This window comes from Equus quagga, chromosome 7 (assembly GCF_021613505.1).
Source record: "Equus quagga isolate Etosha38 chromosome 7, UCLA_HA_Equagga_1.0, whole genome shotgun sequence".
Lineage (NCBI taxonomy): Eukaryota > Metazoa > Chordata > Mammalia > Perissodactyla > Equidae > Equus > Equus quagga.
The window spans coordinates 22,679,345-22,703,141 of NC_060273.1; the positions used below are offsets into that span (position 1 = coordinate 22,679,345).

General features: G+C 48.5%; 3 protein-coding genes across 10 annotated transcripts in view; all 3 read left to right on the forward strand.

The window, feature by feature from the left end:
- Window positions 1–6,954, forward strand: part of SRCAP (Snf2 related CREBBP activator protein) — a 32,746-nt gene extending 25,792 nt beyond the window's left edge. For all 4 annotated transcript variants that reach the window (XM_046668312.1, XM_046668310.1, XM_046668313.1 and 1 more), the window contains 7 exons: window positions 736–905; window positions 1,057–1,253; window positions 1,349–1,463; window positions 1,667–1,786; window positions 2,778–2,972; window positions 3,128–3,211; window positions 3,318–6,954. In XM_046668312.1, coding sequence (XP_046524268.1) covers window positions 736–905; window positions 1,057–1,253; window positions 1,349–1,463; window positions 1,667–1,786; window positions 2,778–2,972; window positions 3,128–3,211; window positions 3,318–5,972 — 3,536 coding nt within the window. In that variant the 3' untranslated portion in view covers window positions 5,973–6,954. The remainder of the gene's footprint in view (window positions 1–735; window positions 906–1,056; window positions 1,254–1,348; window positions 1,464–1,666; window positions 1,787–2,777; window positions 2,973–3,127; window positions 3,212–3,317) is intronic.
- Window positions 6,955–8,024: 1,070 nt separating this feature from the next.
- Window positions 8,025–9,614, forward strand: TMEM265 (transmembrane protein 265). The gene is made up of 2 exons (XM_046666465.1): window positions 8,025–8,192; window positions 9,453–9,614. The coding sequence occupies exons 1-2, from the start codon at window positions 8,025–8,027 to the stop codon at window positions 9,612–9,614; spliced, it is 330 nt and encodes a 109-aa protein (XP_046522421.1).
- Window positions 8,068–23,723, forward strand: PHKG2 (phosphorylase kinase catalytic subunit gamma 2). 5 transcript variants are annotated; one of them, XM_046668316.1, is made up of 11 exons: window positions 8,068–8,192; window positions 14,275–14,576; window positions 14,907–15,019; window positions 18,764–18,939; window positions 19,217–19,271; window positions 20,360–20,425; window positions 20,508–20,671; window positions 22,509–22,599; window positions 22,698–22,851; window positions 22,924–23,049; window positions 23,150–23,723. In XM_046668316.1, the coding sequence occupies exons 3-11, from the start codon at window positions 14,925–14,927 to the stop codon at window positions 23,441–23,443; spliced, it is 1,221 nt and encodes a 406-aa protein (XP_046524272.1). In that variant the 5' UTR covers window positions 8,068–8,192; window positions 14,275–14,576; window positions 14,907–14,924; the 3' UTR covers window positions 23,444–23,723. The 5 variants fall into 5 exon arrangements, with proteins under 5 accessions (XP_046524272.1, XP_046524273.1, XP_046524274.1 ...); XM_046668317.1 differs by having other exon boundaries at window positions 8,069–8,192; window positions 14,278–14,576; XM_046668318.1 differs by having other exon boundaries at window positions 8,074–8,192; window positions 14,275–14,503.
- The last annotated feature ends 74 nt before the right edge of the window (window positions 23,724–23,797 follow it).

The window sequence follows — 23,797 nt, forward strand, 5'->3', positions numbered from 1 at the left end:
TTATATGTGGGATGCCTACCACAGCATGGTGTTCCAAGCGGTGCCCTGTCCACACCTGGGATCTGAACCGGCGAACCCCGGGCCACTGAGAAGCAGAACATGCAAACTTAACCGCTGTGCCACCGGGCCAGCCCTGAAAGCAGAATTTTTATTAATATGTGCTCAATACATATTTTAGTAAAAAAGTAATTTTATAATGTTTGAAACCATTTGGAGTACATGAATTGAAAGTCTTTGTTAAAAAGTGTTTGAATCGACTTATCAGAAATGTTACAGAAGTTATTTCTGTGTTTGATGGAAAGTTGAAGTAGATAAGCTCCTAAGATCCTGTCTCTATAGTTCTGAGCTCAGTGACCTTCAGTCCTTGTCTGTAAGCCATGCCATCAACAGATCTGTTGATGTCTATCCTATGAATCAGTTCTGTGTTTCAGCTAGTTTAACTCAGTGTGGTACTTAAACATCTCTTGCTCACACACCATTGAGGATTCCTTTTTTCACATTCAGGGTCTGTGTTACCCTATCCCTGGTTCTACTCAGGGAGGTTAGATCTAAGATGAGAACAGACTGAAGAGGGGAGCCCTTCAGGGGAGAAAACGTGAAGTTAAATATTTTTGATCTGCTAGGCTAATCGAAACCCTGGCCTAAAGCTTTGATTATTTTTTGACTACAGCCTTCTAGTGCTGAGTCCCATTCCAGCTTATAGCTAGCTTCCTTTACCCCTTCGTATCTCTTCAGGAAAGTTGCAAACATTGGCAGTGCTCTTGCGACAGCTGAAGGCGGAGGGCCACCGGGTGCTCATATTCACCCAGATGACCCGAATGCTGGATGTATTGGAGCAGTTTCTCACCTACCACGGCCACCTCTACTTGCGTCTGGATGGGTCTACTAGAGTTGAACAGAGACAGGTAACACAGGCATCTGCAGCCCTTAGCGGCTCACCTAAGCTCCGTCTCCCTTTTCCAGGCCTTGGGGGTCCCAGGAGGGGCCCCACTAAGCCTTGGGTCTGTTTTTGGGGATATGTCTCCCAATACTATTCTTTTTTCCCTTTCCCTCTAGGCCTTGATGGAACGATTCAATGCAGACAAACGCATCTTCTGCTTCATCCTTTCAACTCGGAGTGGGGGTGTGGGTGTGAATCTAACAGGAGCAGACACTGTTGTGTTTTATGACAGCGACTGGAATCCCACCATGGATGCTCAGGCCCAGGATCGCTGTCACCGAATTGGCCAGACTCGAGATGTCCACATTTATAGGTATTGCCTAGTCTCCCCTCACCTTGCTTCCCCTTTGATGATAGGGTTTTATTGATGTATTTGGCTGTTTACACATGGCCTTGATCACCCTATAGGCTTATCAGTGAACGGACAGTGGAGGAGAACATCCTAAAAAAGGCAAATCAGAAGAGAATGTTGGGAGACATGGCCATTGAGGGAGGCAACTTCACCACTGCCTATTTTAAACAGGTACTAAGCTCTTCCAGCCTGTGCAGGAGTGAGCTCTTATGCCTGTAGGAGTCACTCTTATTAAAGAGGGTGCTTTGGCCTCCACAGACCTGCCCTTTCAACCACTGGTGCTTCTGATACTTCTAAGAGCTGTCAGCCTCATAGCTGTAGACTTCAGACCGGCATTCCATTGGCTCTGACACTTTTCTCTGTTCTCTCCAAAGCAGACCATCCGAGAGCTGTTTGATATGCCCCTGGAGGAGCCATCTGGCTCATCTCTACCCTCTGCCGCTGAAGAGGAGGAAGAGACTGTGGCTAGCAAGCAGACCCATATCTTGGAGCAGGTGATAAAAGAATGGGCTATCCATAGAGCTAATGGTCACAGTGTGTATTGTCTCAGTCTGTTGAGCTTGTCCAGGGGGAAAGAGCTGTTTCCCAGATTACAGTTGGCCTTTGGTAGTTGTGATTAGGTTGTTTATTTGTTCACATGGTTTCATAGAAAAAAGACAGGATTAGGAGTCCTCAGTTCTAGGTTTAAATTCCAACAGTGCTTCTTGATAATTGTGTTTGTTAAACCAAGTCTGTTTAATCTTCTGAGCCTCTTTTCCACTTTTCTGAAATGCTAATGACAAAGAAGTAACTGAGGATTAAATGGCGTAGGATGTAAGAAGTGCTTTGTACATGGTGAAAAACTCGTATTTTCCAAATGTTGATGCATAATAGAATCACTTGGAAAGCTTTTAAAAGGATTCATTCCTGAGCTCCCTGTTAACTAAATCATGATTTTGGAGGGTGAGATTTAGGCATTGTATTTTTTCAGAAGTAGACAGATGTTTAGGAACTACAGGTGTAGAGTATCACGGGGATGTTTTTCTCGACCAAGTGCCATTCCCTCTTGGCTGAGCATGCTCTAGGCTACTTCTGGAACCCAGTGACTTTGGTGTGAGCTCTCTGGACATTCATCTCAAGGGAAAGATCAGATGTGGTTAGTCTGTCATGAGTCGTCTCAGTGCAGAAAAGACTTAGGGATTTTTTTGTATTCAGAACTTTCTGGGACTGCTTTTCTAAAGAGATCTAAAGGCTAACTCGAACAGAAAGGCAGTAGAGCTAGGGGTCTAAAACAGTTATTTTCTCCCTTGTGGGAATCCTAGTCAAATCCATTCCATCCTATGTGGACCACTGAGTTGCTTTGGTAGCTTTGAGGGCGCAGAAGAGAATTGAGTTCTGTTGTAAACCTGGTTTGGTATAAACTTGGCCTCAGATTTTTGCTGGAATCAAGTCATAAGATGTAAAGTTCTTTAATTTTCATGGTTTTTTTTACCCACACCCTTGCAGGCATTGTGTCGGGCAGAGGATGAAGAGGATATCCGTGCGGCCACCCAGGCCAAGGCTGAACAGGTGGCTGAGCTTGCAGAATTCAATGAGAATGATGTGTTTCCTGCTGGTGATGGAGAGGAGGCTGGTCGGCCTGGGGCTGAGGATGAGGAAATGTCCCGGGCTGAGCAGGAAATTGCTGCCCTTGTAGAACAGGTCAGTGTTGGACCCACTAGTTCTAACCTCACCCTGCGCAACTCCTTCCTCTAGACTCCATGACCCTCCTTTTATTTTCCCTGGTGAATGTAATCAAGGGTGATGGGCCTTGGGCACCAGCTCCCTATGTTCATTACCACTGCTCCTCCCCACAGCTGACCCCCATTGAGCGTTATGCCATGAAATTCCTGGAAGCCTCACTGGAGGAGGTGAGCCGAGAGGAACTCAAGCAGGCAGAAGTGAGTATTTCTAGGGTAGGGATGCAAGTGGGAAGCTGCTCCTTTTTACCTACTCCCCACCCTGCCTGCCTCCCTCTGACCACCCTTTGGGCTCTGTTGTTGGTAGGAGCAAGTGGAAGCTGCCCGCAAGGACCTGGACCAAGCCAAGGAGGAGGTGTTCCGCCTACCCCAAGAGGAGGAGGAGGGGCCAGGGGTTGGGGATGAGGTTTCCTCTGGGACTAGTGGAGGCAGCCACCGGCGCAGTAAGAAAGCCAAGGCCCCTGAAAGGCCAGGGACTCGCGTCAGTGAGCGTCTACGTGGAGCCCGGGCTGAGACTCAAGGGGCAAACCACACTCCTGTCACATCCACCCATCACACCCGCAGCACCTCCACACCTCCCCGCTGCAGTCCTGCCAGGGAGCGAGTTCCCCGGCCAGTGCCTAGGCCTCGACCCACTCCAGCCTCAGCTCCTGCTACAATCCCTGCCCCAATCCCCATTTCAGCCCCAAATCCAATAACCATGCTTCCTGTCCATATCTTGCCTTCTCCCCCACTTCTTCCTTCTCAGATTCCTCCCTCTTGTTCTTCTGCCTGTACCCCTCCTCCTGCCTGTACCCCTCCACCAGCTCATACCCCACCTCCAGCCCAAACCTCTCTCTTAACTCCTTCCTCCCCTCTCCTGCTTGGTTTACCTTCTGTGCCCGTCTCCCCGCCAGTCACCAACCTCCCTTTGGGCTTGGAGCCTGAGGCAGAGCTGTGTGCACAAACATTGGCATCTACTGAGTCCCTGGAGCTGGCTGATATGGCCAGTTCTGAGACGCTTACTCTTGTGCCCGCTAAGGATCTGTTGCCAGTTGCTGTTGAGATCCTGCCTATGTCAGAGAAGAACATTTCTCTCACCTCTACTGCACCTAGCCCAACTCTGGAGGCTGGCAGTGTCCCCAACGGTCAAGAGCAAGAGGTGCCAGAGCCTGCCGAGGGGACCATCCTCACAGTGCTGCCTGATGGTGAGGAGGTGCCTACGTGTCTGAGTGAGAGCAATGGGCTGGAGCTCCCACCCTCAGTGGCATCTGATGAGCTGCTTCAGGAGCCGTTGGAAGCTGACAAGAACTCAGAAGAGCTGGTGGAGTCCCAGACCGCAACCTCCAGCCCTGAGAAGCCACAGGACCGTGTTTCAGCTGAGGTGGCAGCCCCATCAACCTCATCCTCGGCCACCTCTTCACCTGAGGGTTCTTCACCTGTCCGGCCCCCTCGGCGTCGCACCAGTGCCGATGTAGAAATTAGGGGTCAGGGGGCTGGTCGGCCAGGACAGCCTCCAGGCCCCAAAGTGCTTCGCAAGCTGCCAGGACGGCTAGTGACTGTTGTAGAGGAAAAGGAACTGGTGAGGCGACGGCGACAGCAGCGGGGAACTGCCAGCACCCTAGTGCCTGGGGTCTCTGAGACTGGTGCCAGCCCGGGAAGCCCATCTACCCGCAGCATGTCAGGGCCGGAATCCTCACCTTCCACCAGTGGTCCCTGTGAAGCTGCTCCCCCATCCTCACTGTCCACCCCAACTCAGCAGCCCTTCATAGCTCGCCGTCACATTGAGCTGGGGGTGACTGGTGGGGGCAGCCCAGAGAATGGAGAAGGGGCACTGCTTGCCATCACACCTCCTGCTGTGAAACGTCGGAGGGGGAGGCCCCCCAAGAAGAACAGGTCTCCAGCAGATGCTGGGCGCGGGGTGGATGAGGTGCCTTCATCCATCTCTAAGGGAAAAACCAATGGGGCTGACCCAGACCCTGGGGCTGAAACCCTTATTGTTGCGGAGCCTGTTCTGGGACCCCAGGTTATTCCTGGGCCCCAACCTCTTGGACCCCAGCCAATTCATAGACCCGAGCCCATCCTGTCACCTGTGGAGAAAAGAAGGCGTGGGCGACCCCCTAAGGCACGAGATTTGCCCATTCCTGGGACCATTTCCTCTCCAGGGGATGGCAACTTAGAGAGCCGGACACAGCCACTCCCACTACCACCACCCCTGCCACCACTTCCACCACTCCTAGCCTGTCCCACTGCTACTGTCGCCAACACTGTCTCTACTCTCACCATTTCAACATCCCCCCCCAAGCGGAAGCGGGGCCGACCTCCCAAGAATCCACCATCACCTCGGCCCAGTCAACTGCCTGTCTTGGACCGTGATAGCTCTTCTATCCTTGAGAGCTGTGGCTTGGGGAGGCGGCGGCAACCCCAGGTTCAAGGGGAGAGTGAGGGTAGTTCCTCTGATGAGGATGGAAGCCGCCCCCTCACCCGCCTTGCCCGCTTGCGGCTTGAAGCAGAGGGAATGCGGGGACGAAAGAGTGAAGGGTCCATGGTGGTGGCTGTAATTCAGGATGACCTGGATCTAGATAGTGGGCCTGGTGGGTTAGAATTGACAGCTCCCATGGTCTCATTAGCTCCAAAATTGCGCTCAACCCGGCTGCGTCCAGGGTCTCTAGTCCCCCCGCTAGAGACTGAGAAGGTGCCTCGCAAACGGGCAGGGGCCCCAGTTGGTGGGGGTCCTGCCTTGGCAAAGCGTGGCCGCCTACAGCCCCCAAGTCCCCTGGGGCCTGAGGGTTCAGTAGAGGAGTCTGAGGCCGAAGTCTCAGGTGAGGAAGAGGAAGAGGATGGGACCCTACGCCGCCGACCTGCCCCTCGCCGGCTTGGTGGGGCTACCAACCAAGGGGACCAGCGAATCCTGCGCAGCAGTGCCCCTCCCCACCTGGCTGGCCCTACCATTAGTCACAGAGGCCGCAAGGCCAAGACGTGAATGTGCTGCCCCTCCACCTGGGCTTTCTACCATGGCCCCTCTCCCTCTACAACCAGGCCTGACTCTGTTAACCACTACTTGAAGTCTTTTGAGGAGGAAAGCCTCCAGGGAGACATAGGGGCCTTCTCCCTTCTTTCCACCAAAGTAGGGGGTAGGCAACTGGTTGTCATGAAAATGGGGCTCTTCACATATCCCCTTCCCTTCCACCCCACATGGCTGGGCAGTGTTAAGGGTGGCAAGATAGTCTCTGTCCCCACCCCCTTGTACTTGATTCCCCAGCTATCTTTCACAGCCCCCAACCCTTAGGGGAAGGGAGAGGGGCTTCGCTAAATGAGTTTTTTTTTTCTTTTTTTTTTTAAGAAGAAAAAATAATAAACTTAGTTTCTGTATGAGCATCCGCGTAAGGAGGCTTCTGATTTTCTGGTCTGGTGGAGGGTTGGATGGGAAGTTGGGCATCATTTTTCTCCTGTCTCTTGCTGTTGCCAAGACCCTGGTACCTGATCTCTAACCCAGAAATATGTATCTTTGAGGCACAAATCTCAACCCAAGGAGAGGGAAGATTGGCAAGTCCTCTTAGGGTGCCTTTCCCTAAAGTTTCAGTTTTAAGTCCCTCAGACTCGTACTTTTCCTCTCTTCCTTTCTATTCTCTTAGTTCTCTGACTTTGTCTCAGAGCTCTCTGATGCCTCAAGACTTTTCCCCGCTGTTAGCCCTCTTGCTCAGGCGCTTTCATTCCTTTTCCAGAAGGCAGATATCCTACCTCCAGTTGCTCCATCCTTTCCCCTTCCTTGTTTTCCTCCATCTAGCCAAACTGGTTTGAGTCAGCCACACCCCTTCCGAGCTCCTGGGGCTCTTCAGGTGGTGGCTGACCACCCAACCCCACCCCTGGGCTTGGCTTGGAGCCCTGACTCAGCTCCATCTCCACCCAAGCCAAAGCAAACGTGAGGCAGGAGCGAAAACTGAGTCCTTCAAGGCCTATAGCCAGGTAAGAGCCCCTGTTTTTTTTACATTTTCTTTGATCTCAGCTCCCTGGATCCTCTTGTTGTGTTGTGTTCCCCTGATAAATGTATCTGTTTACTTAGCATATGAGTTCTTTGCTCATACTCACTCTGGCAGCTTTGTGGCACATATCATTCTTTGTTTGCTGCTTATCTTGCCTCTTTTTCGCCATTTCTGTCCTTTGTTACTTGTGTTCAGACAAGTGCAAATGGTTCTGTTTTGTCTACAATGTAGGAGATTGGTTGGAAATGAGGTTGGAAAGGTGGTGTCATGCCAGAACTCAGAGGACTTGAGAAATAGGGAGATGAGCAATGATTAAGTAGAGCATCATTATGCAGGTTTCCATGTGGGCTATGAGGTCATTTGGACTCGGTATTAATCTGATTTTGTTGTGTGGCCTGGGCTAAAAAGAAGAGAGGAGGTGGCAGGGAGTCAGCTTAGCAAAGGAGGTCCCAATTTGGGGAGGTAAACCTTGTTTTTCTGATGTTCAGTTTTCCTCAGCTATCAAGAGAGCTTAGATGGGTACTTTTCCCCTCCTTTCTCCCATCTCCAGAACCATGTTTTCAGATGAAATGGTTGCTTTGCTTACAGTGGGGTACAGGGCCATACTTTGACCCCTCAATATTTAGGGGCAGCCTCTGAGGAACTCCAGGGAATTTTAGGGCCCTTTGAAATACAGTTTAAAATCACTGACTTGGATAATCTCAGATTCCTAGCAGCTTTTGAGATTCTGTGCTGCTCTCCTGCTTCTCAGCATGCACCTGTTATTTTGCTTTTCCTCACTTGTCAAAACAGTAAGTAATACAGATAATGCTATGTTCACACTGGCTTGCCTTTAAAGACTCAGAATCTTAGGCTGAGGGAAAAGGATTACAGCCACACATTTCCTCTCTTGGTTCATGAGTCACTAGAGGAATTCCCCAGTAAGGCAGCGTTCCTGAGAGTTGGGCTGGGCCACGAGGTTATGATCAGAGAGAGGGGTAGAGTCTGAGAAAGCCAGGCCAAGGGCTCAGTTGCTGGGCTTACAAGTACCTTGACTGTATCGCCCACAGGTGATGGAGGACGAGGAGAAGGCAGTGGACATCTTGGTGAGCAACACGGAAGCTGCTCATTCTCCGTCCCCTATCCGCTGCTGCTGGCTCCGCCTCCGCTACTTGGCAGCTACTAGCATTATCTGTGGCTGCTCTTGCTTGGGAGTCGTGGCCCTTGTGTTTGCCATCAAGGTGAGGAATGCAATTCCTATGGGAGCCAGGGGAGGTGGGTGTAGTAAGGCAGTGGTTTCATATATTTGATCTAGCTACCTTGATGAAACAGTTACTAAGTACTTGCCAGAGCTTGGCTCTGGGCCTGGTGCTAGAAATAAGAATAAGACAGTTCCTGCCATCTAAAGGCCCACAGTCTAATGAAAGAAATGGCTGTGAAAATGGACAATTATTAATGGAACTCAGCTCATCAATACTATGATAGAGGAAGCATAGGGTTTTCTAGGAGCTAGGAAGAATATATGTGTGGTTATATATGTTTGTATAGCAGAGTAGGTAACAGGAAAGGCAACAAGAAAGTAACCTTAAAAGATGAGTGAATAAGGGTGAAAGGACATTTCCAGGTAAAGGGAGCGGTGTATACAAAGGCCTGGGCTACTAATTCAGCATGACTGGACCAGTGAGGAATAGTGAGAGATGATGTCAGAGGGCTTAGATTCCCAAGGGCCTCCAGTGCTGTGCTTAGGAGTTTTAACTTTATCTTGAAAGTACTGGGGAGCCATTTAAGGGTTTTTGTAGAGGAGAGTGACGTGGTCAGATTTGTGTTTCAGTAAGATTCGTTCTCCAGGCCTACATGGAGGACAAATTGGGAGGGGCAAGACTCGAGGCATCTGAACAGAGATTAGAGCAATCTGTAGGAGTCTGGAAGAAGCTATGGGGTTTTTGAGAGGACCTCACCATTTTAAAACACCTAACAGAAACTCACATGTACCTTTTGAAAGGCCACACAGGCTAACTTAAACTTCCTGCTGGAATTTTCTCAACCCAAGTTTTATTTTAACAATCAGAAACTGTATTCCTATTGTCATAAGAATTTCTGAGATTCATTAGGGCAAAATCATAAGAATCCTTAATAATAAAAAAGATGAGGCCCATTGGGCTAATGAGAATGGGGTATTGTTTTGGCATGAGTAAAATACTCCAAGATAGCTCAGTTTCTTGCCAAGAATTCCAAATTCTGAGTGAATCTGGGATGAGTAGAAAAGGATGGGGAATAGAAAGATTGAAAAGTACTTTCCCAATGGCCACCCTGAAAAGTAGGCAGAGCCAAGTGGGTACCTTTCTTTGCAGGTGAGGCATGAGAGATAGAAACTGGAAAGGGAGGTATAGGGTTTGGGTGTGAGGTTTTAAGCTGTGACAAGGATGGAGGATTGGAGTTGGGCAGTGGGCACTTTGGGGCAGAAGCAGGGGGAGAACCTAACCAAAAACCTGCCCCCACAGGCTGAAGAGCGGCATAAGGCAGGCCGGTCCGAGGAAGCAGTGCACTGGGGGGCCCGGGCCCAGAGGTTCATCCTGGCCAGCTTTGCTGTCTGGCTTGCTGTCCTCGTTCTGGGCCCCCTGCTTCTGTGGCTGCTCTCCTACACCATCGCCCAGGCTGAGTGACCCTGGGTGGCCTCTGCTGAGAGTCAGCCGAGACCTCCTGGATCCTGCAATGCGGTATTGCTAGGGTCCGGTACCAGCACTGGTCCTTCTGGCTGGAAGGATGGTGCCCCTCTCAAAGGGCTTTGGAGGAGCTCTTCTAGCCCTTTCTAAAAGGAGGCAGCAGCTGAGACTGATGAGGGGAGGTCAGCCTGCTCTGTTCTTTCAGTGCCCACCATCCCCTATTCCCTGCAACCTACCCTGTCCAAGGGGCCTCTACCCAGAGGTGGGGTTGAAGACCAGGCCTGGTTTTATTAGAATTTGTTTTGTAATAAAAACCTTTTTTAGTGGTGAAAAGCTCCTGTCTAGTTGTTCTTCCCCTGCTGTTTCCTGGGCCCTTGGTGAGAGCCAGACTGGACATCTGATGATGGCAAAAGTCTGCATCTCCCTTTACCTCCAAGAGAAGGAAAGGATTTTTTTTTTTTCATTCTTCTGACAGTTTTCCTTCTTGGAAAGACCCCAGCTTCTCCCTTACATATCAACAGAGACCCTGAGGCCAGGGAGGAAGAGTAGTAGCAGCAGCTACTATTCATTGAGTGCTTGCTGTATTCCAGGCTATGTTCTAACCACTTTATATTTCTTAACTCCTCAGTACTCACAGTCAGTCAGTAGTAGATAGCATTGTTTTCATTTTATAGTTGAGGAAACAGGCACAGATTACCCAAGGTCACACAGCTAGTAAGTGGCAGAGCTGGAATTGAACCCTGACAGTTTGGTTTCAGAGTTGAGAAAAGAGCGAAAGGGTTGGATCAGAGCAACCCACCAGCCTATATGTGGAGATTTGTATGATTATAATGAATTTCCATATCCTTTATCTTGGGCCTCATGATATTATTTTAAACATTTTTTTTAAAGATTTTACTTTTCCTTTTTCTCCCCAAACCACTTCTTGTACATAGTCGTATATTTTTAGTTGCGGGTCCTTCTAGTTGTGGCATGTGGGGTGCCACCTCAGCATGGCTTAGAAGAGCAGTGCCATGTCTGCGCCCAGGATCTGAACCGGCAAAACCCTGGGCTGCTGAAGCAGAGCACGCGAACTTAACCACTTGGCCACAGGGCCGGCCCCTTAAACATTTTTTAAATTGTGAAGTATTTCACACATACAGGGAAATAACCAAAACAAGTACACAGCTTAATAAGTTAACACAAAGCAAACATATGAAAAATCACCATTCAGTCAAGAAATCGAATATTGCCAGCACTCCAAAGCCTCCTTTATACCCCTCCCAATCACTATTCCTCACTTTTTCCCACAGGTAACTACCATACTGACTCCTAACAATGATGCCGTTTAATTTTGCCTGCATTTGAACATTATATAAATGGAATCATATGTATTCTTTTTATGTCTGGTTTCTTTTACTTAACATGGTGAGATTCATCAATATTTGGTGTAGCTGTAGTTTTCATTACTGTATAATATTTCATTATATGAAAACATTACAATTTATTCATTTTCTGTTGGTGGACTTTTTGGATGTTTCCACTTTTGGGATACTATGACTCATGCTGCTGTGGACATTATTGTATGTGTCTCTTGGAATACATGTGGCCTGGGAATGGAATTTTTTGGTTATTTCACCACAATTCAGAGACGAGCAGAACACCTAGAGGAATTAGAGTTGTTGCACACTGAAGAGAGAAGATTAAAGGGGAAGGAGAGGCACATAATGGTTTTCTTCAGTGTTCCAAAGTGCTCCAGGAAGAAAAAGTGAAGAGAACCCATTCTTGGTCCCAGAGGTTAGAATTACAACAATGGGTAGAAGCCATACATAGGGCACTGGTTCTCAACCTTGGCTTCACAACGGAACCACTTGGGCAGCCCTAAAAAGTACTTCTGCCTGGACTTTACCCCTAAAGATGCTGATTTAATTGGTGTGAGGTGCTGCCAGAGCATCAGGATAACACACAGTAGAGAGATTTTTACGGAAACCTTAAAAAAAAGCTAATATTTGATTAATCAGCTTCAGTTTCTATACTAGAAGAGAAACTGACTAAATGAGGTCTTGCTATTTTTAACTATTTTGAAAAAATTTCAAACCTACAGAACAATAAAAGAATAGTACAATGAACTCATGTATACTCTTCACCTAGATTTAGAATTTTTAACATTTTAAAATTTTTAACATTTCACCACATTTACTTTATATCTTTCTAAATATACATATTGTTATTGCTGAACCATTTAAGGTAAGTTTAAGGCCCTTCATCCCTAAATACTTCATGATCTATCTCCTAAGAACAATGATATTCTCACATAACTACACTACAATTATACAATTCTGAGAAGTTAACATCAATACCATATTATCCTCTAATATATAGGCCATATTCAAATTTGCTAGTTGTCCTAATAATGTCTTTTATAGCAATTTCTTTTCTGCTTTAGGGTCCAGTGTGAGAACACTCATTGCATTTAGTTGTTGTATCTGCTTAGTCTCCTTCAATTTTCAGTTTGTCTTCATCCTTTCTTTTTTGTCTCTCATGACTCCCCGCCCCCTGCCCCAAGGAAGAGTCAACCTGAGCTAACATGTGTTACCAATCTTCCTCTTTTTTGCTGAGGAAGATTCTCCCTGTGCTAACATCTGTCGCCAATCTTCCTCTTTTTGTTTGTGAGCTGCCACCACAGCATGGCCACTGACGAGTGGTATAGGTCTGCACCTGGGAACTGAACCTGGGCTGCTGAAGCGGAGTGCCGAACTTAACCACTAGGCCACCAGGGCTGGCCCTGTCTTGCAGGACATTTTTGAGGCGAGGCCAGTTCATAGTTTGGGTTCTTATGATTGGATTCAGGTTATGCATTTTTGGCAGAAATACTGCATAAGTTGTGTGTCCTCAGTATGTCACATCAAAAGGCATATGATCTCAATTTGCCCTCTTAGTGGTGATGGTAACATCGGCAACTTGGTTAAGGTAGTGTCTATCAGATTTCTGCAAAGTAAAGATACCTTTTTCCTTTGTCATTAAAAAGTAATCTGTAATTAATATCCTGTTGCCCAGCAAATTTTCACCAGTAATTTTAAGGCCTCTTTTACCCAAGTCAGTTGTTATGTGGCTTACAAAATACTGATGTTTTGCCTTTATCATTCTTTCTACTTTTATTAGTTGGCATTCTACTCTGAAGAAGGTCTTTTTCTCCAATTTATTTACAATTTTTGCTGTTAGTATGGTCTCAGATTGTTTTTTAGTTCAATTTGTTATATCCATTACTGTCATTATCCTTCATAAAATGTTTTGAGGTATAATACAGTAAAGTGCACAGATCATACGTGTGCAGCTTGGTGAATGTTTTTACTTAAACACACTCGTATAATCACCACCTGAGTGAATAGAACATTTCTAGCACATCAGAAGGTTCCCTCATGGCTCTCTCGGTCTCCCTAATTTTGACCCGTGGAAACCCCTTCAAACTGGTTTTTGTGTCCTGATAAGTCCTCATCTTTCTTCACTTACTTTCTGGCACAAATTTATTCTAGGCTCACCTTGTACTTCCTCTGCTCCAGCTGGGAATTGGCCATTTCTCCCAAGGAGCCCTGGTTCCTTTTATTGGGGACTATTACTTTGAAATCAGTATCTAGACACTAGTTGTGCTCATTCTACTGGGAGGTTATTGCTAGAAAATACCTAATCTTATCTATTTTAAATGCAATTTTTAAAATGATACCTCCAATTTCAATCAGTCATAAGGTTCTTTCTCTCCTTTCCCTATTCCAAATTCCATATTCCCACAAAAAACCTTGGCTGCCAACTACATCAATATGTTTATTCACTTACCCAATTTCAGAATAACTATCCCATTATCCTACCAAACAAGTTCAAGATTTCTTTGTGATTATTTTGTCTTTAGGTTGATGGTATAAAGTCAAAGGACTCAGTTAAAGTTACTTGGATTCGTCTTTCTCTTATATGGTTATCTCAAAGTGACATTTCTAAGATAGTTGTTAGAAGATTAAATGAATTCATTCTGTACCTCTTTCGCGGGAACATAATCTCTACAAGGCTAGGGACTTTTTTTTTCCCCTATTGTTGTTAGTCTTGCGCTTAGACACTCAACAAGTGTTTGTTGAATGAGTAAATGAATGCCAGGGTCGAACTGTGCACTGAAAAGGCTTATGAAGTAAGTCGCTCCTGATAGAATCTTACAACTGGTAGACTTAGAACGGAGGGTGATACTCCCCAAGGCCTTTGGGAGGAGATAGCAGAAGACTGGGAAAATGTATGCTTACCCCAGATGGTGAGCACTAGGGCTTGGCGGGTATTCAAGAGGAGTCGGGGCAAGCCACAGGACAAGGAAGCCTCTTCTGGCTGACGGGCCATGGCTCGTCTAAGTCCGCACTAACTGTCCCGCCTAGTGGGTCAAGCTGCGTGTTCCGAACGTTTTAAGGGCTGGAGTCTGCCCCTCAAGGCAGGTGCTTTGGACCAGGCTGCTCATATTAAAAGCCGAATTCAGATTGGGATGCTGGGAGGAGACTGAGGGGCCGTGCCCAAACCCGGGAATCAGAAGAGCAGGGAGTCCCGCGTCTCCGCCACCCAGCGATCACGCTTCCCGATAAACAACTTCCGGGTCCCGTCCCAGGCCCCCCAACCACACTAGTCAACAAGCTCCGCCCTCTGCTGTCCCTAGCAGGTGCCGTGTGCTGACTGGCCGCATCTGGAGCTCCGCCTTAGCGTCGCAGACTCGGGTAACTCGGAGCTCCAATGCCCGTTCCAACTTCGAGACTCTCGGCTTCTTATTGGAGTACCAATTTCCAATCCGAAGAGTTTTTGAAACCCAGTCTTCAGGCGGCGCCAGCCATTGGCAGACAGGATGGGGGCGGGGCCTGAGGTCGTTGCCGGCGCCGCGCGAGAATAAGGTAAGGGACTAGAGGCGAAACCCGCGACCGAACGGCCTCGCGTCGACCCTGGCTTCTCTCTCCGCCCCGACGGGTGAGCCTCCGCTAGACCCCGCGCCCCGTCCCAGGGTCCGCCCAAGTGCGCCTGCGCAGCAACAGCCGCCTGCCCGTGTGCCTCTTCCCTTCTTCCCTCACGCTTCCCCCCCCCCCCCCCCCCCCGCCCCGTCCCCTTCCCTGCCACCCTCCCGCCCCCCAGGCCCTTTCGCCGAGTCTCCTTAGTCCCAGTCCTTCCCCCACCCCATCCCCATCCCCCAGGATCCTGGCGCCCCAACCGCAAGGACTGCGCCTCCGCGAGCCGCGATGTGCGTCCTTTCAGAGCCCGTGGGCTTCCCTGCCCTCACTGCCCTCCGTCTCCTCCACACAGGCCCCCACCTCCTTCAGGATGACGCTGGACGTGGGGCCGGAAGATGAGTTGCCTGACTGGGCCGCAGCCAAGGAGTTTTACCAGAAGTATGACCCTAAGGACGTCATTGGCAGGTGAGGCCACTGCCAGGGAAACGGAGATCCAGAGAGGTCGGGTCCTAGCCAGGATACACAGTTCCATCTGAGAGCTGGATAGTTCTAAATGGGAAGGGTCGGTGGTTAGTGGAGGAACATTGATGACTAGACTCTTATTCTGGGTCATCCCCATTTTTACACAGATTTATTCACTTACGTGTTCAGCAAACATCGTTGAAGCACCTACACGTGTGCCAGACACAAAGCTAAACACGTAGAGGGTAGAAAAGATGTTTATTGCCTTGGAGGTTCTCCAAGTGAAGTGACTAAAAGAAACGCATGAACATTCAAAAAAGTATCGGGCTGTGTAAAAAGTGCTATAGGGGCTCAGAAAATCATAGCTTCCCAGAAGAGGTGGTATTTGAGTCTTGAAGGATGAGTAAGAAGTTCAGCATAGGGAGAATAGAAGGAATGCCTCAGCTGTCCAGGCAGTGGCAGATACATTTACTCGTCAAAGGTACAGTGTGCTGGGTGCACTGTGCTAGGCACCGGGGGTACAAGACCCACAAGGTTTCTGTTTTCCTGAAGTTTGTATTTTAGTGGTAGAAACAGACGATAAACATGTAAACAAGGTAAAGCTCAACACAAGTGCTAGGGAGAAAATAGGTGATGGAACAAGAGTAATTAATGGAACTGAGACTTGAAGGATGAGAATGAACAGGTCAGGAGCTGAGGAAGGATATATTAGGGGCAGAGGGAACAGCAAGAGCAAAGGCGTAAGGCAGGAAACGACCTATTCCAGCCATAGCTAGAGGATCATAGTGGCTTGAATGTGTAAGGGTGGGAAGAGGTGGAGGAAATGAAGTTGGAGATGTAAATAGAGGTTAGAGTATGTAGAGGCTTAGGCCGTGATAAGGAATTTAAGTTGTATTCTAGTGAAACTGGTGGTCTTAAACAGGGTAGTAACATGATCTGATTTACATTTCTGATTTGTGGGCTAGGAACTTAACCTTTCTGTGCATCAGTTTCTCCGTTGTAAATTGGGAATAAAAATAGATCCTACCTTGTAGGTTGCTGTGAGGATGGAAAGAGTTAATATGATTCTCTTAGAACACTTCCTGGCACATGGTAAGTGCTCAATACGGGTGTGTTACTACATTTAAAAAAAGATCAGTCGACTCTTGTGTAAAGAATGGATTTTGAGAGGGGCAAGAATGGAAGCACAGAGGCCTAATTCATTCAGGTTAGAGATGTTGATGGTTTAGAGTGGTGGTGGTAGAGAGAGAGAGAACTGGATCGATTTAGATGATAGTTTGAAGGGAGACTTGATACAGTTTTCTGAAGGTTTGGATATGGACCATGAGGGAAAGGAAGGAAAACAAGATTAAGTTCTGATGTTTGGATTTGAGTGCTTGAGTAGCCTTTACTGAAAAGAAGAAGACTGAGGGAGGATCAGGTTGGGGATGGGGGGCGCGGGGCAGGCAGCAAGCAAGTCAAGAATTCCATTTTGGAGATGTTAAGTTTGAGGTACCCAACTGGAGCTGTCAAGTGGGTATAAGAGTCTGGAACTCAAGGGAGAGAGCTGGGCTAGAGCTATAAATTTGAGCAGCAGTGGCATATAGATAGTTAGGGAGAGAATATAGACAGAGAAGTGAAAGGGGCCTAGACTCAGGCCCTGGGGCATGTCACCATTAAGGTGTTAGAGAAGGAAGAGACAGCCATGGAGACTAAGGAGCTGCCATCTGTGAATTAGAAAGAAAAACACAAGAAGAATGTGCTTCTGGAAGGTTGGCACGGTCTGCTGCAACAAATCTGCTAAGGCTGGGAAAGCAGTCAGGGGTGTGACCATTAGATTTGTTCAGACTCCTTTTAGATATCACATGGAGATGTCAAAAAGGCAGTTGGAATCAGGAATTCTGGAGAGAAATCAACGCCTGAGACAGTGTAACAGGAGTCATTTGCACATAGTTGGCATTTACAACCCCTGGGCCTGGATGGAGGTCACAGGGAGAGAGAGTATTGGGAAGTGGAGAGAGCTGAGATCCAAGTCCTGAGATGCTGTGGGATTTCGGGACTAGATAAGGGAGGATTCACCAGGGACCCTAAGAACCCTTACGGAAGAACAGTGGTTCCACTGCCGAGGGCCACAGAAAGGCCAGTTTTGGAGAAGGCAGATCAGAGGGTAGGGTCCTTATCTCATTCTGTGATTACTGTGGTAGCATCTTCCCTTGTCTCGCTCGTCTGTGTTTTTCCTGCACAGTACATTACCTGCACGCTCCCACTAAATTATTTTTCCCAGAGTACCAGTTTCTTGTGTCAAGGCCTGAAGCTTTAAAGATTTTTTTTTTTAATTTTTCCTTTTTCTCCTCAAAGACCCCCGGTACACAGTTGCATATTTTTAGTCGTGGGTCCTTCTAGTTGTGGCATGTGGGATGCCACCTCAGCATGGCTTGATGAGCAGTGCCATGTCCACGCCCAGGATTCGAACCGGGGAAACCCTGGGCCATGAAGCAGAGCACACGAACTTAACCACTCACCCACAGGGCTGGCCCCTAGGCCTGAAGCTTTAAAAGAGCTTGGCACATTCTGGAATTTGGTGATAAGTTGTGTGTCACTGAAACAAAAATTGAATAGCAGGGTTATAGCCAGAGATGAGGCTGAAAAAAGACCATTTGGTGAAGGCCTTGAATGATAGGTGAAGAAATTGAGATTTGATTTTTATCCTGTAGGTAATAGGGATGCAGTATGGAAAGAAAACAAAAATTTTGAGTGCATTCCAGTTAACTGTAAGGTTGAAAGTATTAGGTGTTATTTAAAAGTAGACATTTGCTCTAGGGGACCTACTGAGGAATGAGGGAGCACTTAGAACTTAGTAGAGAATTTAAGCTGGAAGTTTTTAAGCAGTGAATGACATGATGGGCACTGTTTGAAGAAGCTAATTCTAGAAGCAGTGTAGTGGATGGGTTGCAGTGACTGAGATTGGCAGCAGGGAGATCAGTGAGGAGGCTATTGTGGTTGTGGGAGTGGAGTAGTAGGAAACACATTTGAGAGGTATAAAGAATGGACTGGACTGGTAGGATGTGGTGGATTGTGAAGGAGAGGGAGAAACCAAAAATGGTACCAAGGTTTCTAGTTTGGGAGTCTGATTGAATGGCATTGCCATTAATTGAGGTTGAGAATATAGATTGCGGAGCTAGTTTCAGGGGAAGAAGAGATGTTCAGTGGTCATGATGAATGTGAGATGTCTCTAGGAACCTCAGGAAATGATTTTCAGTAAGACATGTTGGCCTGACACTTAAGAGAGACATCTGAGCATGAAGTTTGAAGTTATGGAGGTGGATAAGATTACTGAGGGAGAGTATATATAGCCTGAGAACAGGGCCAAGGGTGGGATCCTGGGGAAGTCTTAACATTTAAGGGGTGGTCAGAGAACAATGTACTGGGGTGTATCAGTAGAAAGAATTTGGACTTTGAGTCCAAAGACCTGGGTTTCCCACATAGATAGTCATGGCTAGGCTTATCTATGGAGGAGGTGGCAGAAACTGGATTTGAATCCTCACCCCTCCCTGCCTTCCCTGTGAGCTTTGTGTTGCACCTTGCTAGATACCCAGGTTGCTTGCTGAGGTTACTGTGAAGCTACTGTAGGCCAGGGTAAGCTCCTTGGAAGGTTGCCTCATTGTCCAGATGGGCCTGGCACAGTGGGTATAAGGATCCTGAGGCTCCACTCTGCATAGAAATGAGAGAGCAGGAGGCCCTGACTCATGTGTTTTCTAACTCTGGCAGAGGAGTGAGCTCTGTGGTCCGCCGTTGTGTTCATCGAGCTACTGGCCATGAGTTTGCAGTGAAGATCATGGAGGTGACAGCTGAGCGACTGAGTCCTGAGCAGCTGGAGGAGGTGCGAGAAGCCACGCGGCGAGAGACGCACATCCTTCGTCAGGTCGCCGGCCACCCCCACATCAGTGAGGCTGCATTCCCTGCTCCTTTTAGCTGACAGCCACCTCCTGCTGGCCCTGCCCACAGCCCATTTCCCCCAACACTGCCTCTGCGACTCTGCTCCCTTCCTCCTGGCTCTGCTCCACCTCAAAGTGTGGTCAGCCTTTGGTAGGAGGCAGTAACTTACCGCCTCCTTTGGTTTTCCTTCCTTCCCAGTAACAGCCCACTGCTGTCTTAGGGTGGAAAGCCCCTTTAATATGCATCTGCTCTTTTCCATCTCTGTCTTTCTGCCTCTTTCCCCAGTCACTCTCATCGATTCCTATGAGTCTTCTAGCTTCATGTTCCTGGTGTTTGACCTGTGAGTATCACCCTGCCCCGATCTGAGAAGACTCCTCCTCACCTCCCTGCATGGCCCCAGCCTTACACCACAGTGGGCTGAAGACCACCTTGCTCACACCTTCCTCTGCTCCAGCTAGGGCCTGCCTGCTAGCCCATGGCTCTGACCCCTCTCACTAGGTGCCCTGATTGAGACAAGTTCTTCAAGAGTAATAGTGACCAGCCAAATACAAAGGGTTTTCGTGACCCAAGGGGTCATTGTCCCAGTTCCCTATGGTTATAAGTTTAACAGGGAAGAAAAGGCTGTTTAAGAGGGAGTGTTCATCCACAAGCTGACCACTTATAACAGATTTTCACTCACCAGTCTCCCATTGTTGAACACCCTATACATGGGTGTCTGTCTCTGCCCATCAATTTTTTTTCTGGCCAGTGTGAACCTGAATGCCATATGTTATACAATAGAATACAAACCAGTTGCAAAGGAACTTCAAAGGAGAATGGGTCAAATACTGAATATTTAAGAGAGGTCCTTGGAAAAAATTCACAAAGTGAATACAGAAATGACCCTCTGCAAAAGTCAGAGAGGAGGGAGGGAGTGTCTGTTACACCATCACACAACTTTGCAGAACAATCATACTCCCTAAAACAACGTGTTATTTCAAGGATTGACTCAGAGTTGCAATCATAACCTCACTTTTTAAAGGCAAGATAAAATAAGCAAAATTCAAAATAAAGTCCTATGCAACTTTTTTGGCCACTATTAACTGCGAAATTTTGGCCCATAGTCTAAGTAGATTCACTTAAAAAGGGCTTTTTTGAGTAGTTATTCTCAGAAAACAAGGACCTCCTGTAAGAAGGCACTTATTCTTGCTAAACTAGCCCCCCTCATGGTACAATGCAGATATTTCAACTACTGAGCCAGTCCACTGGGCAAAACTGCCTCTGGCATCCAGTTCACTCTTGGAGTGCTCTGTCTTGAGACCCTTTAGTTTGTCTACAGAGGAATCTCTCTTTACTGGCCTCTTCCATGGTATTTTCTGCGAGCACTGGCTTATTTTCTCAGCCCCTACTGTGAGGTGCACCTACCTCCCAACCCCTCCTATCCCTTAGGATGCGGAAGGGAGAGCTGTTTGACTATCTCACAGAGAAGGTGGCCCTCTCAGAAAAGGAAACCAGGTAATGGCTGAGCCTGCAGCCCTGGGGTGAGTAGGGAGTGGGGCTGGGCAGGGAGAAGCAGAGAAGACTGCGCCTCCCCCAGGTCCATCATGAGGTCTCTGCTGGAAGCAGTGCGCTTTCTCCATGCCAACAACATTGTGCACCGAGACCTGAAGCCTGAGAATATTCTCCTAGATGACAATATGCAGATCCGACTTTCAGATTTTGGGTTCTCCTGCCACTTGGAACCTGGCGAGAAGCTTCGAGGTGAGGGGACTTGGTGCCCTAAGAGGCTTGGGAGGGAAGGAGACACAGGCCTGAGGCTGGTTGGCTCTGTCTGAGAACTGAGTCCCAGGTACCATGGAAAGGGGAGAAGTCAGTGAGCACTTGCCAAGTACCCTCTGGGTACAAAGCCTTGTGTGCAATTTAGAGTAGGCTTCCTGACCTGGAGAGGATGGCGACAGACAAACGAGCAGTTAGTGACACACAGCAGGCAAAGAGCCATGCTGGGGAAGCCAGGAGAAAGGAGCGAGCACCTGATTTAACCAGGGGAATCCACAGAGGAGGGGGCTCCAGGGCCTTGGGAATTGGGCTTGTCCCAGGAGGAAAAAGAGGGAGCGGGGGGATAGCAGGGCTCAGCTGCATGTTTGGGGTCTGGCAGAGAGAGGACCACAGAGAGGACTTACGTGCTACGAGGAGCCTGATGTGGCTAGACAGCACTTCTCACCTGGTGTCCTGGGACTCAGGCTCACCCAATGTTAATACCTTTGTCATGGCAGAAATATTTCTAGTGCAAACTGAAAACTAAACAAAGTTCAACTGTCAGACTCCTCAGAGCCTTTAATATGCTACTTTGTATTTACTAATAGCTAACATTTACTAGGCACTTACTATGAGCTAGCCATCACACTGAGTCTTTACATGGCTTATTTCTCTCAGATCCTTTCAACAGCTCTTTGAGATAGATAGTATTTCTGTGTCCATTTTATAGATGGGCTTAAAGAGGTGGGGTGACTTGCCCAAGGTCATGTAGCTGGGCATTCTGACTCCAGAACTCATGCTCTCAACCTGTGGACTTACACCTCTTGTGGATGCTGTGCTTTGTTTCCCTTTGGGCTTCCACATACACTTTTCCCCATTCTGGAATCATCTTTGCCTCTGCCCACTCCACCCTTTCCCATGGCTTAGGTAATTCAAGTTTCACTTTAAAGCTCCAAGTCACATTAGATCCCCTGCTTTTTGTTATTTACTCCCTTTATGACACGTGTCTTACTCTATTTAATTTCTCGTTTGCTTTCTGGTAGACAAGTGAGCTTGGTAAGGGCACATCTAATTCACCACTGTGTCTAGTACACAGTAGGCATTCAATAAATAACTTGCTGTAGGAATGAATTTCCCAAGAGTCATTTTCAATTCAGGCATGTTAAGATCGCCTGGGGAAGTGTGCCATGGAACACAGTTGTTTGGGAACTGCTGGGATGGAAGAATCGGTGCCTGAAGTGGCAGAAGAAACTAAAAATAGAGGCTTGGATCAAGTCATGGAGGGCTCTGTGCTGTAGGAATCTAGACTTGATCCTGAGGCCACAATCGGGAGCCAGGAAATGGTTTTAAACAAGGGACTTAGTATGTGCTTTAAGAAATCCCATATTCCCACTCATTCCTCTTGGTTTGAGTGGCGGTTCCACTGACCAGAGTAGAGATTATAGGAGGAGGAATAGATTTTGGGCAGAAAGGAATGCAGAAAAGATTTATGTTTTTGTCTTCCATGTGTGTTATGTATGTGAAAATGTTGTTAACAAGTTGTGTGAGGAGTGGGTAGGTTGGCTTGGCTGGAGGGTTGGAGAAGGCAAATGATAACAGTTGGGTAGGCTCTTGAAGTCAATCCAAAAATCAGGTTTCCCCAGGAAGGCCACCAGGAGCCTTGGTGGGTATTTGAGTTGTTCAGCAGGGCTAGGGGCTGGTACTGAGACTCAGCCAAGGGCAGGAAGGAGCAGAAAGGGAACCCTTGTGGCCCTGGCAGTGTTGAGGCTCTAGCAGGGGTCTGGTGTTAAGGGTCCTCAAGGGGGCTGGTGGCATCCCATCAATCTCAGCCCTCTCTCCCCAGAGTTGTGTGGGACCCCAGGGTATCTAGCACCAGAGATCCTTAAATGCTCCATGGATGAAACTCACCCAGGCTACGGCAAGGAGGTCGACCTGTGAGTTTCTGGTCTCCCCATGCCCTCCTCCTTTGTGTGCTGTCCTTCAATGCATTTGCCCATTTCCTAGTCCTGCCTGACTCTGGTCTCTTTCCCAGCTGGGCCTGTGGGGTGATCTTGTTCACACTCCTGGCGGGCTCACCACCATTCTGGCACCGACGCCAGATCCTGATGTTACGCATGATCATGGAGGGCCAGTACCAGTTTAGTTCACCCGAGTGGGACGACCGTTCAGACACCGTCAAAGACCTGGTGAGCTGGGGCCATGAGCAGACAAGGAGGGAGGCCCAAGGGCTGCCCCTCACAATCTGGGGTTTGCCCTAGATCTCGAGGCTGCTGCAGGTGGATCCTGAGGAGCGTCTGACAGCTGAGCAAGCCCTCCAGCACCCCTTCTTTGAGCGTTGTGAAGGCAGCCAACCCTGGAACCTCACCCCCCGCCAGCGGTTCCGGGTAAGCCTGACAGCATCAGGGTCTGGGCCCGCTCCTCTGTTTCATGATCTTTTTCCTGTAGTGGATGCTCCACTGGAGCTCATACTGCCCCCCTTCCCAGGTGGCAGTGTGGACAGTGCTGGCTGCTGGACGAGTGGCCTTAAGCACCCAGCGTGTACGGCTGCTGACCAAAAGTGCACTGTTGAGGGACCCTTACGCACTGCGGCCAGTGCGGCGTCTCATTGACAGCTGTGCCTTCCGGCTCTATGGGCACTGGGTGAAGAAGGGTGAGCAGCAGAACCGAGCAGCCCTCTTCCAGCACCAGCCGCCTGGGTCTTTTCCCATCGTGGGCCCTGAAGAGGAGGGGGACTCTGCTACTATCACCGAGGATGAGGCCACGCTCATGCTGGGCTAGCATCTCAGCCCTGGAGGATCCCAGAAAGCAAGACTCTGCAGGAGCAGGATTTTTATCATTCTAGTCTCTCTAGGCTCTGGCCTCAGGCCCCCCTCCCCAGCCAGGCCCATCACTGATCATACTACCATATGGACCAGTCCTGTACACCTCCCCCCGCTGGCCAGGGCTTTTCAGTCAGAGTTGAGGTGGAAAGGAGCCACTCAGAATGCCACGCCTGGCCTTGTCAGGGCTGCCTGTGCTGTATATGCAATAAAATCTGCTACATGCCAGGGAGAGCCAATGCCCTGTGTCTGGTGTCTGGCTTCAGCAGGGAATCCCAGAAGGTGCTCAGGATGGGTGGGGCGGGGATGGGGC

Bases quoted from the DNA above. Each gene is read 5' to 3' on its own strand.
- PHKG2 (XM_046668316.1), top strand. From the start codon at position 14,925: ATGACGCTGGACGTGGGGCCGGAAGATGAGTTGCCTGACTGGGCCGCA. The intron at 15,020-18,763 runs GTGAGGCCACTG...TAACTCTGGCAG, and splicing joins CCTAAGGACGTCATTGGCAG to AGGAGTGAGCTCTGTGGTCC. The intron at 20,672-22,508 runs GTGAGGGGACTT...CTCTCTCCCCAG, and splicing joins ACCTGGCGAGAAGCTTCGAG to AGTTGTGTGGGACCCCAGGG.
- TMEM265 (XM_046666465.1), top strand. From the start codon at position 8,025: ATGGAGGACGAGGAGAAGGCAGTGGACATCTTGGTGAGCAACACGGAA. The intron at 8,193-9,452 runs GTGAGGAATGCA...CTGCCCCCACAG, and splicing joins CCCTTGTGTTTGCCATCAAG to GCTGAAGAGCGGCATAAGGC.